This window comes from Prionailurus bengalensis, chromosome B4 (genome assembly GCF_016509475.1).
Source record: "Prionailurus bengalensis isolate Pbe53 chromosome B4, Fcat_Pben_1.1_paternal_pri, whole genome shotgun sequence".
In the NCBI taxonomy this organism is placed as follows: Eukaryota; Metazoa; Chordata; class Mammalia; order Carnivora; family Felidae; genus Prionailurus; species Prionailurus bengalensis.
In genome coordinates, this window is record NC_057358.1 from 131104601 (window position 1) to 131123142 (window position 18542).

General features: G+C 61.7%; 1 protein-coding gene across 1 annotated transcript; it reads right to left on the bottom strand.

The window, feature by feature from the left end:
* Positions 1 to 673: 673 nt before the first annotated feature.
* Positions 674 to 14706, bottom strand: IL2RB (interleukin 2 receptor subunit beta). Its single transcript, XM_043562492.1, is given in 11 exon segments — positions 674 to 2455; positions 5078 to 5162; positions 6441 to 6561; positions 6762 to 6819; positions 6821 to 6928; positions 8075 to 8223; positions 9096 to 9201; positions 9940 to 10018; positions 10742 to 10856; positions 11288 to 11408; positions 14586 to 14706. Coding segments are annotated over 10 exon segments (1653 nt in total). The 5' UTR covers positions 11385 to 11408; positions 14586 to 14706; the 3' UTR covers positions 674 to 1720.
* Between the last annotated feature and the right edge of the window lie 3836 nt (positions 14707 to 18542).

Here is an 18542-nt window from a genome sequence, read left to right on the forward strand (position 1 = left end):
GCCTCCCTCCCTGAGTGCACCCTCTCGAGACAGAGAATAACCTGATTGGCCGGTGCGGGCCCCGCCTCTCTGATTGGGCAGAGCTTATTTTCTGAGCCAGCTCATAGGCTGCTTGTCAGCCTATGGGTGGGCTTGTGTCAAGTGCCCAATCAGGGAGGAGCAGGGCCTATAAATAGAGGACCTGTCTGGTCCCCCGCTGAGCTTGGACGAAGTCCTTTCTTGTATGAGGTTGGGAGTATGGGGGCAAGATTGTGACAGACGTCGCAGGTGTGACCAGTGCCAGAGACAAATGGGAAGAGAGATGGAGAGGTGGTGGGGAGCACCAAGAAGGAAGGGGCCGGCTCTGTGTGTTTGCGTTGGGGGGGGGGGGGGGGGGGGAGGATTGCCATTGTGAAGGGGATGAGCGTCTTGCTGGAATGGGCCCGCTGGAGCCTAGCGGGCATGGGGTTTGCCTCTCTGAGTCTTGACCTCACACGGGTCAAGGCGCCGGGGGTGCTCTGTGCGGTGGATGACGCCCCCTATGTGAAGGCAGCCGGGCACTGGGAGTCCGAGCAAGACGGTTCCAGACGGTTCATTATGTCATCCGGGGGATACGGTGGGGTGCCAGGTACCCCGTGTCAAGTGCGGTGAACGGAGTTGCGCTTCTGGAGGCGGTGTGCCAGCCCCGGAGCCACGGAAGAGGTCCCTCCAGTAGAGGGTGGAGTGGCAGGGGCCCAGATCTGGGCTCCCTGGGACAGCATCGGAACCTGCCACTGACAGGAGGTTCACTTTCCAGCAGCATGCCTTAGGAGTCTGTGAAACCTCCATGGAAACATCCAGCCAGTGTCCCCTCCTCTCCACCCCCCCCTCCTCCCGGGGGATTTGTGTCCATACTGTGGTAAGGACACAGCAGCGAAGCATGCTGAGGTCATGAGAGATCCCAAGGGCGGAGTGACAGAGCCGCTGGGTCTAGCCATCCCGTGACCCCGAGAACTGTCCCTCCAGCACGGAATCTTGAAGCCTGGGCACATGAATGGAAGCAGTGTTTCCTTCCAAGGGAAGCGGACACTTGAGGGATAAGGGGGGTTTGTCCCCTAGATGAAGGAGGCACTGAAGGCACCGGGTGGCAAGCATGTGCCAAGGTGTGGGGGCAGGAGGGAGCTTCTGGTGGCTCAGTAGGAAGGTTCCAGAAGGGAATGCCCCAACACGATGCTGGAGGAGCAGGGGCCAGGCCAAGAAGTGAAGCGGAGGGCAGTGAGGAGGCATGGCAGGGATTTAACCGGGGGAGGCAGCTTAACCATATTTACGTTCTGGAAAGAGCGTTCTCATTGTTCTCATTGCCCTGCGGGGGAGGGGGGGAGGGGGGGAGATGGGGCAGGAAGCCTGCGGAGAAGACCCCTGGAGAGCCCCGAGAACGCTCCCCCAAGAGTGCTTGCAGGGCTGAAGAGGAGGGATGCTTCAGGGACAAAAGCCATGGGGCTCCGTGACTGATGAGGGAGTGGGGGAGTCACGGTGCCCCCACCCCCCCCACTCTGCACTTGGGCCATAGGACCAGGAAGCAGCAACTGAGGTCTTTGGAAGTGAACGGCCAAGTGTGCTAGGTTGGGTGGGGGCCCTCTGGGCAGAGATGTCCGGGGCACGGCTAGAAACCAGGTGACCCAGCAGTGGACAAGCCTTGAGGACAGCGAGCCCTCAACTGGGCCTGGCACCACAGTGGGCAGTGACCCGCCGGGTCGTCCGTCTACCCCGAGCGAGCTGGGTCCTGATCCTGCAGCTCCTGGAGGGACAGGTAGGCATCGGTGTTCAGGGTCAGGCAGGAGGCAGGGGCTCTGAGCTGGCCTTGCCCAGGAGGGCTGGCCCAGGGGAAGCTGACCCTGACCCCCTCCCCAGGGCCAGGGCCCGGGCCCGGGCCCTCCTCTCTTGCTCCTTCCACGGAGCCCTCCAGGGGTGGCTGGATGTCCACCGGCTCAGGTGCCCCTGGCGGGGGAGACATCGGGGGCCGGGGGGCCCAGTCTCTGGGAGCTCCCTCCTGCAGGGAGGGGGCCAGCTTCTTGTCATGAGCTCCAGTGCCCCCCGGGGCCGTGTTTGGGGGGCCCGGGCCGCCGAGGAGGAAGGTGCAGTAGGCGTCTTCCTCCCCGGGCGGAGGCAGCAGGGGTGGCAGGAGAGACCCCGCAGGCGCCCCGGGCCCAGCCTCATCGGGCTCTTCCGTGCAGGGGTCATAGGTGAAGTACACCTGGCAGGCCTCGATCTCCAGAGCGTCCGGGAGGTGGAAGAAGAAATAGCCCTGATTGGTGAAGCAGCTGGTCAGCGAGTGGCCGCTGGTCTCGGCTGAGGACGAGGAGGGCACCTTCTCCTGCTGTAGCAGGAGCAACTGTGTGGCCTTGGCGTCCCTGTCCAGCACCTCCAGCGGGGAGATCTCGGGTGCCGGCGTGTTGGGGCTGAAGGACGACGAGGGGAAGGGAGAGGAGAGCCACTTCTGCCAGGAGAAAGAGCAGCGGGGAGGTGAGTGGGACGCCTCCTCCAGACTCTCAGCCACAACTCCTCTAACTACCGGCTACGCAGGGCGGCCACCTCCAGGAAGGCCTCCCTGACTGCCCGCCCGCCAACTGGCTTGGGGAACCCTCTGGGTCAGCCCGGGGAGTGTGCTTGCTGTAGGCGCCCGGGGGATGCGTTGTCTCCGCGCGCGACTGTCTCTGGGGCACCTGCTGTGAAGCCTGGCGCTGATCTAGGCACCGGGCACAGGGTAAAATCCTCCGTGTGTCTGGTGGGGGCTGGCACCGGTGTGAGAATCAACCAACCCGTGTTGGAAGCGGAAAGGGCCCTGGGGCACATCTCGTTCACTTCACAGATGCCCGGAGAGGGGACGTGCCCCGGGGCCGATCACACAGCCAGTGGCCCCGGGCACCGTGGAAAAAAAAAACTCTCTGGCGGGGACCTGATGGCCCCGCAATTCTCCTCTCCCTCCCAGCGCCGTGGAGCCCCCACCTCCCGCGCCCTCCATCCACGGAGAGAAGAAAGTGCCCGCCTGAGCCCTTCCCACTTGGCTCTGGGATCCGGAGGGCCCTGGCAAGAGCAGGGAGAACCACGTTCCAGTCTGGGCCCCGGCCCCCTCGCTAGCTGTGCGACCCCGGGGGCGGGTCACTGCACCTCTCTGAGCCTCAATTCCACAACAGTGAGCCCCCTCTTTCCCAACTTCCCTGGGGGGGGGGAGTTGGGGGGGGGTGGCAGGAAGTTGTCAAAGAAGAAAATGAAGGTGGGAATTCCTAGCACAGGGTGAAATGCAGGCCACCTGTGAGGGACAACAGATTCCTCGGGCAGGCGGGCGCGATGGGGGCTTCAAGTGGGTTTTTTGAGAACCTCAACAAGCCCTCTGTCCTGGGAGCCCTCAGCAGCCGGACTGTGGTCCCCTGAGTACAGGGCCCGGGCCTGATGGGTTCCTCTGACACCCCTGTGCCCAGCAGGTCTGGGTAGAGGAAAAGAGCGCAGGGCGGGGCGGGGGGTGGGGGGAGGCTGGGCAGGGTCTGTCGCGAGAAGAGGCAGTGGAGGAGGCTAGGGCCCGGCAGCCGGGCATCCAGAAGAAGCAGAGGCCAGTCCCGTGACCAGCACCCGTGTGCCAGGGCCTGGCCGGCCCCCCTCGGAGGTGTGTGTGGTCAGCCACTTCCTGGGCCCAGGGCCTCCATCCACAGTGCCCTGAAGCGGGGGGGGGGGGGGGGGGGCGGAGGGCGCAAGGAGAAGCTTCTCTCCCCCTCTGGCACGCTCACACACTGGCACGCACACTCCCAGATCCCGTGGACAGGGCAGCGGGCCTTGTGGCCCTGTCGCCGGAGGTCCTGGGGTAGAGAGGGAGGAGCGGGCCTCCCACCCCGACACAGAGGAGAGGATGGGGTCCCTCTTGGCCAGCCCCAACCCCCGAGCACATCGTGCCTCCCCAGGGCCTCCTTGGGATACCCCCCCTCCACACCCGAGGGCCGGGGGCAGGCATCTAGGCCTGGGGATGCCCTCATGGGAAGATGGGGTGGTTTGCACCCCTCCGGAAAGGAGCTCACTCCCACCCGGAAGGTCCTAGTCCCTTAGAACCTAGATAGTCAGCCAAGGCTTGCATGAATGCCTCTGTTGACGGGGAGCTCACGACCCTTAGGGCTTTAGGAAGAATTTTAAGGAGATGCATTCCTGCACATCAAGAGAACCGTAGGTTAGCGATCCCCAGTCTTGGGAGTTTTCCGAAGAATTCCAGAAGGGGCCCTGATCCCCGGGAACAGAGAACTCCGGCTCTTGATAGCTCGGGCCCAGCGTGGCTTCCCGGCCTGGCCCCTCGGGGCTCCTCCGGATCTCCTTCCATCCCCACCCCCACCCCCCCCACCGAATCTAGAGAGCCTGGGGAGGGGAGGGTGACAGAAGCAGCCCACCGCATCCCCCACCTCCCTTGACACTTCCTTCCTGAAGCAAGTGTGGGCTCGGGGAGGGGAGGCGACTGAGGTTGAAATGGGGTTCAGAGTGTTACTACTCTCGGGGGCCCACGCTTTAACCGTGAATCTGTGTCTCAAGTGACGAGGTGTGGCTGGAGGACTTGTTAGCACCGGGGACGAGGCAGGGAGCCTGCTCGGGGCTTTGCGCGGGGTCAGAGGAAGCCCTGCGCCCACGAAGAAGGTCTGCGCAAGTGGTGGGGTCGCGAGAATTTGTACCTGGCAAGCCCCGCTCGGTGGACAGACCGGGGACAGTAACTCCCGCTAGGGCCCCTCGAGCACTTACTGTGTCCCAGGCAGTGGGTCCCTACGCCTGGTAACACTATCTCTCTCCCCTTTTTACAGGCGAGGAAACGGAGCACAGAGAAGTTCTCTAACTTACCCAACATCACACAGCCAAGAAGGGGCGGAGCCGGGATTAGAACCCAGTAAGTCTGGCTCAGAAGGGAGGTGCCATTCAGCCTGAGAAGGCCGGTGCCAGAGCTGGGGAAAGGGGCCCACCGCCACCCCGGAGGCTACTCCCTTCCTTATTTCGTCTCCTTTCGCAAAGCGCAGACCCACTCACACCTCTGCCCGCTCTCTGGCCAGCCCAAGCCGGCCGTGCCTGCTTCTGGCCTCCACCTCCAGAGTCCTACCTGGAAATCTCCTCCATGCACTGACTTCAGCTGGGAGAAGAATTCTGAGGGATCTGGGATGTGACATTTCAGAACCTTCTTCAGCCTGAACAGGAGAGAGGGAGGGAGGGAAGGTGGATGAGAAGGGAAGGGGGCCATGGTGTCCGGCCAGCCCCCCACGGCCCTGAAGGTAGGGTACCGAACCCCTCCACATTCATTCATTTGGTCAGTGTCAAGGGAATGCCCAGTAAGGGAGGGGACACAAGAATGGCAAACAGAGAAGGCCCCCGATCTTAAGAAGAGACAGACACGAACCAAGTGTGCGACATTATCATGCATTCTATGCAAACAGAAAGCAGCGGACTGTGAAAGAGAAAATGTAGGGCTGGCGGGGGGGGGGCGGGGGGGGGGCACGTGAGCCAGACCGGTCAGGGACCACACACAGCCAGGCGTCTGGAGTAGAGTGAACCAGGAGGAAGGAGGCAGGAGAGAGGCCAGATCGTGGGTCTCTTAGTCCAGGCTGTCATGGATGGTGGTTCAGGTTGTGCACTGCCCAAGGGCACCCGGTTCTAGGAGGGTAGTGAGTGGGGGCCGACTTCCAGCCCGTGCTCGGCCTGCCAAGCAGAATGCCCCAGTATCTGTAGGCACCTGCTTCAAAATGTAGTCAGAGCCCCAAGACCCCAGAAAGCCCATCTGCCCCGCAGATGTCGGGTCAGCCCTCTCCTCCACCCCCTTCACGTAGGGTCTCTGCGTACCCGGTTTCTTCTGTTTGGGATGCGCTCCCCAACCCCCTCCACCCTGCCTGCTTAGCTCCTCCTTCAGATTTCAAGGGACCCATCACTTCCTTGGAGAAGCTTCTGCCAGCCACCCCTCAGTCAAGGTTCCTCTCCCTGATGTCTGTTTCCAATACATCGAACATCTTCCTTTGCCATCCTCCTCGTGGTGTGTCATTGTACTCGTGTGTGATTAATAAACATCTGCCTTCTCCCATGGGTCTGTGGGCTCCAGATTGCATGCGTGTGGCCTCCCCTGCATTCCCAGCACCCCGCCCCAGGCCTGGCACTGAGCTGGGGCTCAAGAAATAAAGAAATACACCAACGCGTGCCCGGACCTAGAGAGACCCGTGAGGACACACGCGCAGACAGCCGGCATGTCCGCACACACACACACACACACTCAGCTCCTGAGAGTAATGCTCGGGGCAGGGTTGCCATGGGGCTCTCCTTCCTCGGGTCCCCTGAGGCCGGTGCCATCTTTGGGGGTGGGTGGCAGGGCAAAGCCAGGTGTTAGGCAGGGGGGACTCTCGGGGGGGCAGAGGGAGCACCAGCATGTCGGTGCGTGTGTCAGAGGAGAGCACGACGGAGCAGGAAGGGAGGGCGCTCACCATGGCCCGATGTACCGGCAGTTGGCCAGCAGGTAGACCGAGATGATGAAGCCAAAGGCACTGCTGACGCCCATGATGATGTGGCCCAGCCAAGGAAAGGGCACAGCCTCCTTCCCTGGGGCTGCCCGGGGGTGGGAGAAGCAGGGAGAGGGGTTAGAGAAGGGCCCCCATCACCCAGGTCCCTCCAGCATCCCCCTGCCGCCGCTGGGGCCGAGCCCTGGACCCCGTCCCCAGGCCTCCCCCGCCAGCTGCCCTCGGATCACACCCCAGCCAGCCCCTCTCCTGCCTGAGCTCTGTCCCACCCCTTCTGCCCACTGGTACCTGCGGGCCTCGTCCTGAAGGCCAGGGGCTGGCTCCAGGAGCTCCAAGCCTCGTTTTTTGCCCAGCTGGGGCCTGACCCGCACTTGAAGTTCATACTGGGTGTCTGGAGTGAGGGTCTCCAGGCAAATCCATTGCTGGTTCTGCGCGAGGGTCAGCAGGGAGGCCTCCTGGGGCAGAGACAGGCGGGGGTGGGGGCTGTCAGAGCAGAGGGGTCCCCACAGCCCTCCTCACCTCCCACATCAGGGCTGCCTGGGAGGCTGAGCAAGGAGCTCCTTCCTTCCTCGCCTCCAGCCTCCATGCCCCCTCACCCAGTCCTACCAGAAGGCTCCCTGACTCCCCAGTGCTGAGGCCCCAACCCCAAGCTCATCCCGAACCCCTCCCTCTCACTCAGCCTCCACACACAAAGCCTGCCGCCCATCAGCTGGTTCCCCCTGCGGAACCTATTCTAGACCCTTCTCCTTCTCTCCTCTCCTTCCCCCATCTCAGGCAGGGGCTGGTCTCCCTGCTCCCACCCAAACTCTGCTGCAGTCTGTTTTCCACGCGCCCAGAAAGAGGATTTTCCCAGGGACCCCGCCCACCTCTGGATCCCTCGTTGCTCCTCCCCGCTCCCCCCGCCACCACCCCCCTGCCCTCCGCCAGCCCTCAGACACGCAGGGTCTTGTCTTTGCGGTGTCTCTTTCCTCTGCTTGGAAAGCCCTCCCCAAACCTTTGCAGGGTCTGCTCCTCCTTGGCCCTCGGATCCCACAAGCAGCCTTCTGTGGGCACCTGACCTGAGGGCCTGCTCCAGGCCCTCTCAAATGATGTCATCCCATTTAATTTCCTGGGTAGCACTGATCAATATCTCATAGTCTCCAGGGTCCTGTTTGCAGACAGTCTCCCCGCCCTCCATGTGAGTTTCCTGACCCCAGGGGGGGGGGGTGATCTGGTCAGTTTCATCCTCCACCCTCTTTGCCCCCTCGGGAGCACATAGTAGGTACTCAGTGTTTGCTGGGTGAGCGAGCAAATGAGGGAGCGGGTAAGTGAATGGGTCAGTGGATGCTGACCACACCGGATTTGAAGAACGGAAAGGTGGCTTCCCGGGGTCTCTGCAATCTCCCGGAGAGGACAGTCCCCGGCCTCTTGGCTAGGTAAGACCTTGTCCTGGTGCCAGCCCGGCATCTGCCACCAGCTGGAAGCTCTGGATTGTCAGGGGGCACATGGAGGCAGGGGGGGATCGGAGCTGGCAATAGCCTCGGGGCCGCCGTGGCTTGGCTGAGATGAAGGATGGACAGGGTGACCGGGGCAGGAGGGAGGAATCAGGGCAGGGCACTCACCTCCCAGCTGTGGCCTGGGGATCTTTTCCGGGCCTCAAACTCCAGGTATCTTTCAATGTAGTGGGAGGACTGGCGAACTTCCCAGGTTATGTTGCATCTGTGGGTCCCTACGTGGGTGACTTGGAGGGAGTCGGGGGCCATCAGGCGAACTGGAAGCAAGAGAGGGACAGAGGGAGACAGGAAGGGAGAGTGGGCTTGGGGGACGCCGGGACACGATGCTGAGGCGATAAAACCGAGACATGCTGGGATTCCGTGGTCGCCCTCTCCCTCTCCCCGCCCCCCACTCACGCGCGCGCTCTCTCTCTGTCTCAAAAATAAACATTAAAAAAGAGAGAGAGAGAGCTGCCTAGCTCTCGCCCTCTCTTCCTTAGAGACGGCCCCTGCATGGTCTGCGGCTGGAGTTGGACACCCAGTCATTCAACAAACCTTCCCGGAGCACTGCCCAGATGAGGCCTGGTGCTGAGTACTTGGAGTGGAGACAGAGGGATCACAAACACTCCGCCCTCAGGAGCTCACAGCCCAGTGAGGGGAACAGTCCCCTGATCAGGCAGTGAGGACCCAGGACCTAAACACCCTGAAGGAGGAGGCACAAAGGGCTGGGAGAGTCTGGGAAGGCCTCCTGGAGGAGGTGACTCTCCCCCGAGCCCTGAAGGGTGGGTGGGAACTTTCCTGGTGGGAAGAGCCTTGCGGGCTGTGGCACCCGCACGTGCAAGGGCTCAGAGGCACGGAGGGGCACGCTGAATTCGGAGAGCTGGACTTTGGTCGTGGCGGGAACACAAGCCACAAGAGGAGGAGTCCTAGATTGGGAAGCCAGGGCCAGACCCTGAGCCTCGAATAGCAGGGTAAGGAATCAGGACTGCATCCCGAGGGCGGCAGGCAGTGACAGCTCGCACGCGGGTGTGGAGAGAGACTGGGACAGGCAGGATCCCCCAAGGGAAAGACAGGGAAGGAGGTTCCCAGTCCGCCCCAGTACCCGCCCCCCCACCCCCCGCTCCCCCCTGCTTCCAGATTCTTCACTCACGGTTCTCAAAGGGCTTGAATTTCTGGGTCATCAGCACCCTCCACCTCTCCCCTTCGTGGCACGTCACCCTCATGTCCACGGTGTCAGCCGAAGTCAGACTCTGAGTCTGCAAGGGGGGAGGGGGGGGATAGGGGAGGGGGAAGATCGAGACCCCAATAAAAGTGGAGCCCCTCCGCAAGCCCCCCCCAGCTAAAGCAGGGGGTCGGCCAACTTTCTCCGCAAAGGTGCAGATAGTAACTCTTTGTAGCTTTGCAGGTCAAGCCGTCTCGGTCACGACTACCCAGCTCTGTCGCTGTCCTGCGAAAGCAGCCAGAGACAACCCGCAGGAGAACGGGCGTGGCTCTGTGCCAGTGAATCTTAATTTACAGAAAACAGGCATGAATTTGATCCATGATCTAAAGCGGGGTGGGCTGCCTCGGGGTGGGGGAGGGAGTTCCCCATCACAAGAGGTGTGCAAGCAGGTTAACCAACCCCCCCCCCTACCACCGCCCCCGGAAACGTAGATCTGGAACAATAGCTTTGAGTATGAAAGCCTCCCTTCCTCCATTTCTCCCCACCCCCACACCCTGACTTTTGGGGAAGGAAATGGCCAGGTAGTGAGTATCCCCTGCGGGCAGGCAAATGCTCAGGTGCCTTGGCCACTCCTCCGGTGGATTCTTGCTGCAGGTGGGAAACCCAAAGTCATGCATCTGGTCAGCAGGGGCGTCCGGATTCAAACCCACGCCTCTGCACCCAGAGCCTGTGCGCTGTGCGAGCCCATCTCCATGTTCTCCTGCCCCTTAAGAGTGGATATAACCTGCTGGTGCTTGGAAAACGGGCTCTCTTCTCAGCTCCCACTACTCACATCTGGGGATCCAAGGATCAGGTAACAGGCCCAGGAGGCCGATCCCATCGGAAGCAGCTCACAGGATTTGTTCCAAGACCTTCCAAGGCAAAAGAACCTCCTTAGGACAGAAGGAGGGCCCCCCAGAGCCGGCCCTGGGGACGGTCCCCCATCCAGCAGGGCCAGTCGGCGCGGGGCTCTGTGCCAACCTCGGCAGAGGCAGAATTCTGCTCCGCCTCCCGTCGTAGACACCTTCCCCAGCCCTCCCCAGCCCGGCCCCGCAGTAGCCACAGTGACCTTCTAGGGCAGGTGGCCTCCACACGGAAAGCCCTCCAGAATCTTCCTGTGGGGCTTGATGGAGCCTTTGGAACCCCGTAGAATCACCACCCACTCAGAGTCACCTTTGCCACGGCCACCCAGAACGTTTGGGTCACAGAAACCCCTCGCTGACTCCTCCTGGGGAGCCCCCTTCCTTCTCCCCCTTGGCTTCTCAAGTCCAGGGTAACCTTGGCATAACAGGTCTTACAGCTCTGTGTCCCCAGACTACGTTGTCCAGCCCATCCCTGGCCCCTGCACTGCAGCCTGGACCCCTGTTCCTCACGCCCGCCCTGGTCTCAGGCGTCTAAACATCTGCCTCCTAGCTTTTCCAGCCTGATGTGCTGCCAGGGGTCTGGGGGTCCCATCAGTCCAAATGCCCAAAATATAACATCTTGGCGTCTACAAGGAAGGCATTCCAAGAGTCTAAATGGCAATGATTAGAAGACCCACCCTGCCCCGCCCCCCGCCCCCGACTCGAGATGCTGTGGTTTCGCGGGACACTCACCGTTGATCCGGCTTAGCGTGGATCCTACAGGATGTGGCCTGTAGGTCGCCATCCCAGCTCCAGACGCAGGAGATGTTGGCTTTTGAGTTGTAGAAACACGCGAGCTTGGAGGGGTCTGCCGACAAAAAGAGGCGTGAGTGGCCGGCTGCAGGGTGCCCTCCGGGGCCGGCCTACCACCCTGCGCCCTGCACCCTGTGCCCACCAGATGGGCAGGTAGGCGACCCTGCTGGGCAGAAAAGATCTGGGCGGATCCATTTCAGAGAGGACAAAACTGAGCCCCAGAGCCTGCAAGGTCCCAGAGGCAGGCCGAGGCAGAGCAGGGACGAAAAGCCAGTGTCTTCCTTTGGCGTGGGGGGACGTGTGGATACAGCAGGACAGAAGGACCGAGGGAGAAGGTGGACGCCTGATCTCTGGTCCCATCGCCCTCGCCTCCCTCCCTCCCGGCCTCCTGCCCCTGCCGAGAAGCGGGGGTCCTGAAAGGGCTTCTAGATGGCTGTTGGCCACCTTCCCAAGAAAAGCACGGCTATCCAGATGCAGGGTCCTCACCGTTCACCGCTGTGGATGCCCGAGGGATGGCCAGGGGCAGGAAGAGGACAAGGAGGGACAGACACCAGGGCAGACCAGGAGCCGCCATCACATCCATGCATGGGAGCTAGGGAAGGGAGCCCTGGAGGGAGGAAGAAGAGAAGGCACAAGTGAACACCCGCCACTCCGGGCGGCGGGCTGGACCCTACAAAGCCAGCACCGTCCGGCCTCAGGGCCTTTGCACCTGCTGGTACCTCGGCCCCGCCTACACACTCCCTTCCTTCCGGGATTCAGAGCCCCACACGTTGTCAGAGCTGAAAGGGCCCTCTGAGCGAACCCAACCCCTTGTTCAAAAGCTGGAGGAACTGAGACTCAAAAAAAAAAGGGAAGACTTGCTCCAGTCCACACAGCGAGGCCAGCACAGAGCTGGGATTAGAGCCCCCCCCCCCCCCACCGTGCCCCGCTGCCCCTTAATCACACCAAAACCCGTTCATCGGGAGGCTCCTGTAGGCCGGGCTGTTTTCAACTCTTTAAATGAAGCGATAAGGCCATCTACCAGATGATACCCTTATTATCTCCATTTTCAGGTGAGGAAACTGAGGCACAGAGAGGTGAAGCAACTTGCCCAAGGCCATAGAGCGGAAAAGAGGCAGCTGTGGAATCTGAGCCGGGACAGGGCCCAGGCAGGGACTCCGGTAACTTGTCCCACCCACCGAGACCATTCACACGACCGACCGAAGACACGAAGACACGTACTGATGACCTCACAATACTCATGGACCGAGCGGTTTACATACATCAGATAATCTTATCTGCCCAGCAGCTTGGGGGTGGGTGCTTGTCTTAGCCCCTCCCACAGATGAGGAAACTAAGGCTCCGGGTCCTCAACCCGCCAAGGTCACACGCGCAGAAGGGGGCAGAACTGGGATGTCACGGCCACGTTCACTCCCAAGGCCTGTTCTCTCACATCCTCTGTCCCTGCCCAGACCCTGTCCGGGGCACTGGTCCCAGAGGTAAGGCCGACAGCCTCCCTGCCCTGGAGTCCGGGTCCGGCAGGGGCCCAGGCCCACAGTCAGGTCTCCGGTCTGGGTTCAAAAAGGAGCCCAGAGAGGTGCCCATGGGCTCCTCCTTGCTTGGCCCACCGTCCCCTTAGTGGGGTGGGCTTCCCAGCTGGAGTGGGGGTGGGGGCTGGTTACTTCTTTCCTTGGGAACCCCCGACAGCACAGGGCACAGGGTTGGGACCCTAAGGGGGTCCAGCAAGCCCTGCTGTGCCCCCTAGTCGCTCGATCGTGGCCTTGGGCGCAGTCCCTGTCAGTCTCCTGGAGGGTGTCACCCTCGGCCAGCGCCAGCCAGCAAGGCAACCCCATGCCCAAGACAGGACCTGGCACAGAGCCCCAGGGTGAGGGGAGGAGGGTCAGGGAGGGTGTCACCCTCGGCCAGCGCCAGCCAGCAAGGCAACCCCATGCCCAAGACAGGACCTGGCACAGAGCCCCAGGGTGAGGGGAGGAGGGTCAGGGCAAAGGCATACAAGATCACAGGAAGGTCAAGGCCAAACCACAGCCCCAGCAGGGGTGAGCCAGCAGGAGCAGAAGCATTATCTAGAATGAGCTCCCCACCGCTCCCATCAGAAAGGGCGCATGTACCCTCCAAGGTTGCAAAGCACATGGGTGGGGGATGCGTGGGGGGCACCAGAGGGGCTTGGGGCTGGGAGGGCTCCTAGCCCACTCAAAGGAGCCTCGGAGAGGTTAAGGAACCTGCTCAAGGTCACGGGCCCAGCCTCAGGGAGAGCAAGCAAGTAGGACCTCTGAGCCCCAAGCGCCCTTAGCCCTAGGTTCCCACGCACACCCACGCACCATGCCCTTCCCAACTGCAAAGCTGTCCACAGCCACACTGACTCATAGGTCCCCACCACAGCCCGGGAAGGTGGCTGTCGTCACCCGCCCCTTTGATGGATGCCAAGACTGAGCTCTGCACTGCCCAAGGGGCTGGACTCAAAGCCAGTCCTCTGATTTCAGGCGAGGAGATGATAATGACGGTGACAATGATGGTGATGACGGTCCTGATGGTGACAGGGATGATGATGGCGATGGTGACTAATACTCGGCTCTCACTCTGTGCCCCGGTCCTCAGCACTCAGCAGATGACACTTCATTTAGCCCTTACAGCAACCCCGGGAGAAGGTACCATTATGACTCCTTTTCTCAGACGAGGAGGCCAAGGCCGGAGTGTGTGTGGGGGGGGGGGGGGGGGGGGTTGGGGGTGGGGGAAGCTAGGGGTTGAATGGGTCATTACCGCCTGAGTTCCCGCAGGGCTGACGCTGCGGGACTTGGGGTGCTTGGGGGAGGGGGAGGATGTGAGGAAGGAGCTCAGTAGCCAGACCACTGACCTTGACGGGCTCTGTCTTCCCTTGTCCTCCTGGCCACACACACACACACACACACACACACACGGAGGGGGGAGCGGTGGGGGGAGGGGAGGGGGCTTGCCTCTTGCTGTTTAACCCCTGGGGCTCTAGACCCTGGCTGTGGGGCTAGGAAGGGGACCCTCAGAGCTGGCTCTGCCCCTCAGCTCTCCCACCCCCGAGGTGCTCCGAATACAGTTCAGGGCAGGAGACCTCGTTCCCCAGGGCAGGAGAGAGGTGCCCGCCCCTCCAGAGGTGCCCGGAGACACTACTGAGCTGCCCCCTCACACGGCCAAGGGCGGGACAAATCCGGACTCAAACCTGCAGGTCTGGCCTCCCGCCCAGGGCTTCCCTGGCCACCCCGCTTCAGGGCCAGGTCTCAGAGAGGCCCCCCTCTCTCCTCTCCTGCCCCTCAGCCTCCTCGGGAGCACTTCACCCGGGGGGCGCCTTTCCATAGCTGTGAGGAGGGGGCTTGCATGTCCCCCCCACCCCACATCCCTCTGTCCTCTGTCTGGGGCTCAGCAGGCCTCCCCTCTCCCAGTCCTCCCGCCTCTTCCTTCACCCCTCTGGGTTGGAAGGCCCCTTGCCCCAGAGCAGCCCCAGCGTCCCCAGGGATGGGCCGGGCAGGAGAGGTAGGTCCCAGCACTAGGGACCAGCATTTTTTTTCCCCTCAAGCCAACAGCCATGAGCTCAGGACCTGCCTCATTCCTGAGGGATTTCGAGATAAGGCTGGGGGTGGGAGGGGTGGCCGGGAGGGCTGGGAGAAGGAAGTCCGGGCAGATGACGTCCTGGGGCATCTACGTGAGAGCTGAAAGCTGTCCCATGACCTTCCCTTCCAGCGGGGGCTGGCGGCAGGGCCGGGAGGGAGCCCCTGGGTGCCCGGGGACCGAAGGGGGGCAGGGGCGAGGGCAAAGTCACCTGGCTGAGACATGGGGTTGCGGCGCACTCTCTCGGGATCTCTCCGCTGCTGGGGCCACGGCCATTGCCCCAGGGCCCTGCTCCGACTCAGACTCCCAGCCGCCCAGGTAGCAGCTGGCTGATGAGGCCAGCGAAGTAAAACCCCAGGGCCAGCCCACTTCCTGTGCAGAGAGGATGGAGGGGGCAAGGCCTGAGGTGGGGACAGGGGGGCGGGGGGGGGGCCCGGGGGGGGGGGGCAGGGAGAGATCAGGCTGGTGAGAAACTCTGAAACTCCTAAAGCACCTAGAGGCCAGATAAAGATCTCCCTCCCCCGCTGCGGGGTGGGGGGGGGGGGCACCGTGGGTGTCTTGGCAACAGACAGACAGACGCACAGACAGACAGACACACACACACACAATCGCCCTCGCCAAGGCGCCTTGGTGCACACAGGAGCCCCAGGGGGTGCAGCCCTCCCTCACCCTCCTACACGTATCCCACCCCATCTCACACAGGTCACTGCAAACCTCTGACACCTTCACCCAGCCACACACACACTCACACACACACACACACACACTCAGGCCTTACACACACACAGGTGTCCTTTTCGGTGTTCCCAGCGCTTCTCCTCTTATCCCACCCACCTCTCCGAGACCTCCCTTTTCGCCCAGGCTTCCAGGGAGCCCCTTCCTTAGTTTAGCATCCAGAGAGAACTATTTTCCAGGGCTTTGCAAGCAATTTGAGGGCCACTTATTGGACATTCTAGAACCTTCCCTTCCCGCTCAGGTCATGCTTCCTACTCCCCCCCCCCCCCCCTCCGCTCTTTGGATCAGCTCAGGGCTTTTTTTTTTTTTTTTTTTTTCAAATGATGAGAAGCCGCAGGGCCCCTCTTTAGAAAGGCGCACATCTATTCACGTGCAGCGTCCCAGGCCCGGGGACCTGTGAGGTTCCATCCAGCCTCCAGAAGAAGCAGTTCTGTGTTCTCTCGTTGTCCTGACCTTAATGCCCCTGCCTCAGGTGGGGGACTTTCTCATCAGCTGCTCTCTCTTTCAAAGAAAGGGACGGGGCAAGCAGGAGAGGGGTCAGGCAGCTCCAGAGACCCGGCTGTCTGCACAGAAGGGAGAGCAGAACTGACGACCCCGAGAAGAGAGGCAGACCCAGCTCCCTTCTGAGTCGAAGCAGAAGCAACAGGGAGGCATCCTTGAGAAGAGGATGACCTTCTTTGGGGCCTGCCCACAGAGCCACCCTGCCTTCCCAGGGGGAAGGAGGCGTGGTGGTTCCTGTAAGATATACGTGCCCGAAGCACTCACCGTCCACGGCACGTTTAATGAACTCACAATATTCCCTCCTCTCCCCTCCCCTCGAGCAAAGCTTTCTGGCTGCAGGGGCGGGTAGTGAACCACCCCCCACCAAGAGGAGAAGATGGCCAAGATGTCTGGAGCCCAGAATATTTCTGGGAGCTTCTCAAGAAACCAGGAACGTTGGTCCTCCCGGGAAGGAAAGCCAGGTCGGGAAGGGGCAGGGAGAATGTCTTTTCACTGTAGACCCCACATGTACCACCGGCACGTACGTCCTGCCCCAAAATAAATGAACTCGGTTAAAACTTTTTTAAAAGAAACATATGAAAAGAGCGGCGCCTCGGTGGCTCAGTCGGTGAAGCTTCTGACTCTTGATTTCGGCTCAGGTCGGGATCTCACAGTTCGCGGGATCGAGCCCCGTGTCGGGCTCTGTGCTGAGTCTGCTCGGACCAGTGCGGAGCCTGCTTGGGATTCGCTCTCTCCTCCCTCCGCCCCTCCCCCGGCGAGTAAATAAAGAAACATTTTTTTTTTTTAATAAAATCAAAATAAAAACACGTATAAAGAGAAAAGACATCCCCGGGCGAAGCCAGAAATCACAAACGCATCTTGTAATAAGGAGTCGGCACTTTCGTCCACGGGGACGGCATTGGCCTGCCCTGCGTGGCCTGCCTGAGACTCTGCACCTCCCCCAACCCCCTTTCCTTCTTCCCTTCTCTCATTCAAGTTCGGCAAACATTGGCTGAGCACTGAGATGTCCCCGCAGCAAGGGCAGGGACCGGCAGCAGGCCCCAGGCTGGCGTGGGTCCAGGGGAGGGAGGGGGGTGGCTCTAACCAGCCGGGGCCCTGGGAGTTGGGGGGCGGGTGCAGCACCACGTGGCCTCCACCCGCCGAGGCGGCTTGAATAGCATAGTGAGGAGGGTCCTGCTTTGGCCAAAGGGCTCCGGCCAGGACCCCTGAGGTGGAGAGGCAGGGGTGGCTAGGGAGCCCGGAGAGCTTCGACCCTACACGATCCACATCGTCCACCAGCAGTCGGGGGGCTTTGCCCCGGCTGATACAGAAGGGGCCGCGGGTGCCTGAGCTGGATGTTAAAGCCAGGTAGGGGGGCGAGGGCGCAGGCCAGGCTGGGGGCCCAGGGGGTGCACAGAATAGGTGGGGAACAGGTTGCTCCGTCCGGCCCCCGGGCCAGGTCCCACCTGCCATCACCCGCCCCTGAGCCAGGCCCGCAGAAGCCCCCTTACGGGCGTCCCTGTTTCCACTCCTGACCCTGCCCGTCCGTTCTCCACTCAGCAGCCAGAGCAAGCTTCCCCTGAGCCAGATCAGCCCATTTCACTGCAGCAACCCCGCTGAAACCTTCCAGTAGTTTCCAGTGCGTCCATAATACAATTCAGACTCTGCATCTCGGCCTCAAAGCCCCGCGGAGCAGCCTGGCCATCGTCTCTGAACTTTCCTCCGGCTCAGGCGCTGCGGCTGTCAGGCCTGTCCCCACACCTCGGGGCCGTGCGCCCAGATCCCTGCCCGCCCCACTCTCTACAGCGCCAGCCCCTTTCCCATTTTCAGGCCAGGAAATCGAGGCCCAGGGGTCATCTGACAAAACGTGGCAGAGCCAGGATTAGAACCAGGTGCGTCTGATGGAGGACATCAGATTCTCTGAGGTAACCCGAAGAAGAATCCAGAAGCTTCTCCAATGCCAGAGGCCTGACAGAGCTCACTGAGACCTGCCCAGACCTTTATCTCAGGGATTCTGGGGGTTGGACTTAGCCTCCTCCCCTCCCAGCACCGGAACGGCCAAGTGCATCAAACCCTGACTCCTACGACGGCCTCTCCCGTACCCTCCACGCCTCCACCGTCCCCCCCCCCCCCGCCCCGACGCGTCCTCACAGTGCCCGTGGCGAAACAACGGCCCCTCACCCCTGCACCCTCAGCCTTCATAGCAAAGCCCCAGCAGCTCAACTGCCACTGCCCGGGGACCCCACTTCTGTAGGCGCCACAGGCCAAGCACATGTGGGGGCTCCTGGCTTCCTCTTCCTCGCCCCCCACGTAAGCCGCCACCCTCCCCAGTCTCCGCCGTCACTTCGCCAGCCTCCCGGGCTCCAGATCCGATACCCGCGCGTTTCCGTGTTCCCGTGAGTGGCTGGTTCGCCAGCCCCTCGAACACCAGCACCCCAAGCAGCTCACATCTTGCATAAACCATGCCTTCCACTCGCCAGGACTGCTCCAGGGGGACTGGCTGTCCCGCCTTGCCTGGGCCTGAAGGGGTTGAGGGACATGGGACTTTGAGTACTCACGCCTGCAGGGAGCGGAGGGGGGGGGCAGAAAAGTCGGTCACATCATTCCCATCCCACTCGTCCCGGACTAACTCAGCTCCCCGATTTAAAGCCAGTCCTTCCCTGACCCCCCACCCAGCCAGGTCGGAGTCTATGCACGTGCCGGTTACCCCATCTCGTGTCATGACTGTTTATGAGTCTACACTAGGACCCCCCTGGCAGCAGGAACCGTGTGTGACTCAATCCAGACAGCTCCAGAGCTTAGCAATGACCCAGCATACAGAAGATGTCAAGATGCATGGAAGGAAGGAAAAAAGAAAGACTCAAGTGTTCCGAATCGGATACAACGAAGATTCCAGCAGATACAAATTAAAAAACGACTCGGGGAGGAATGTATCGAAGATTCCAAAGGCTCG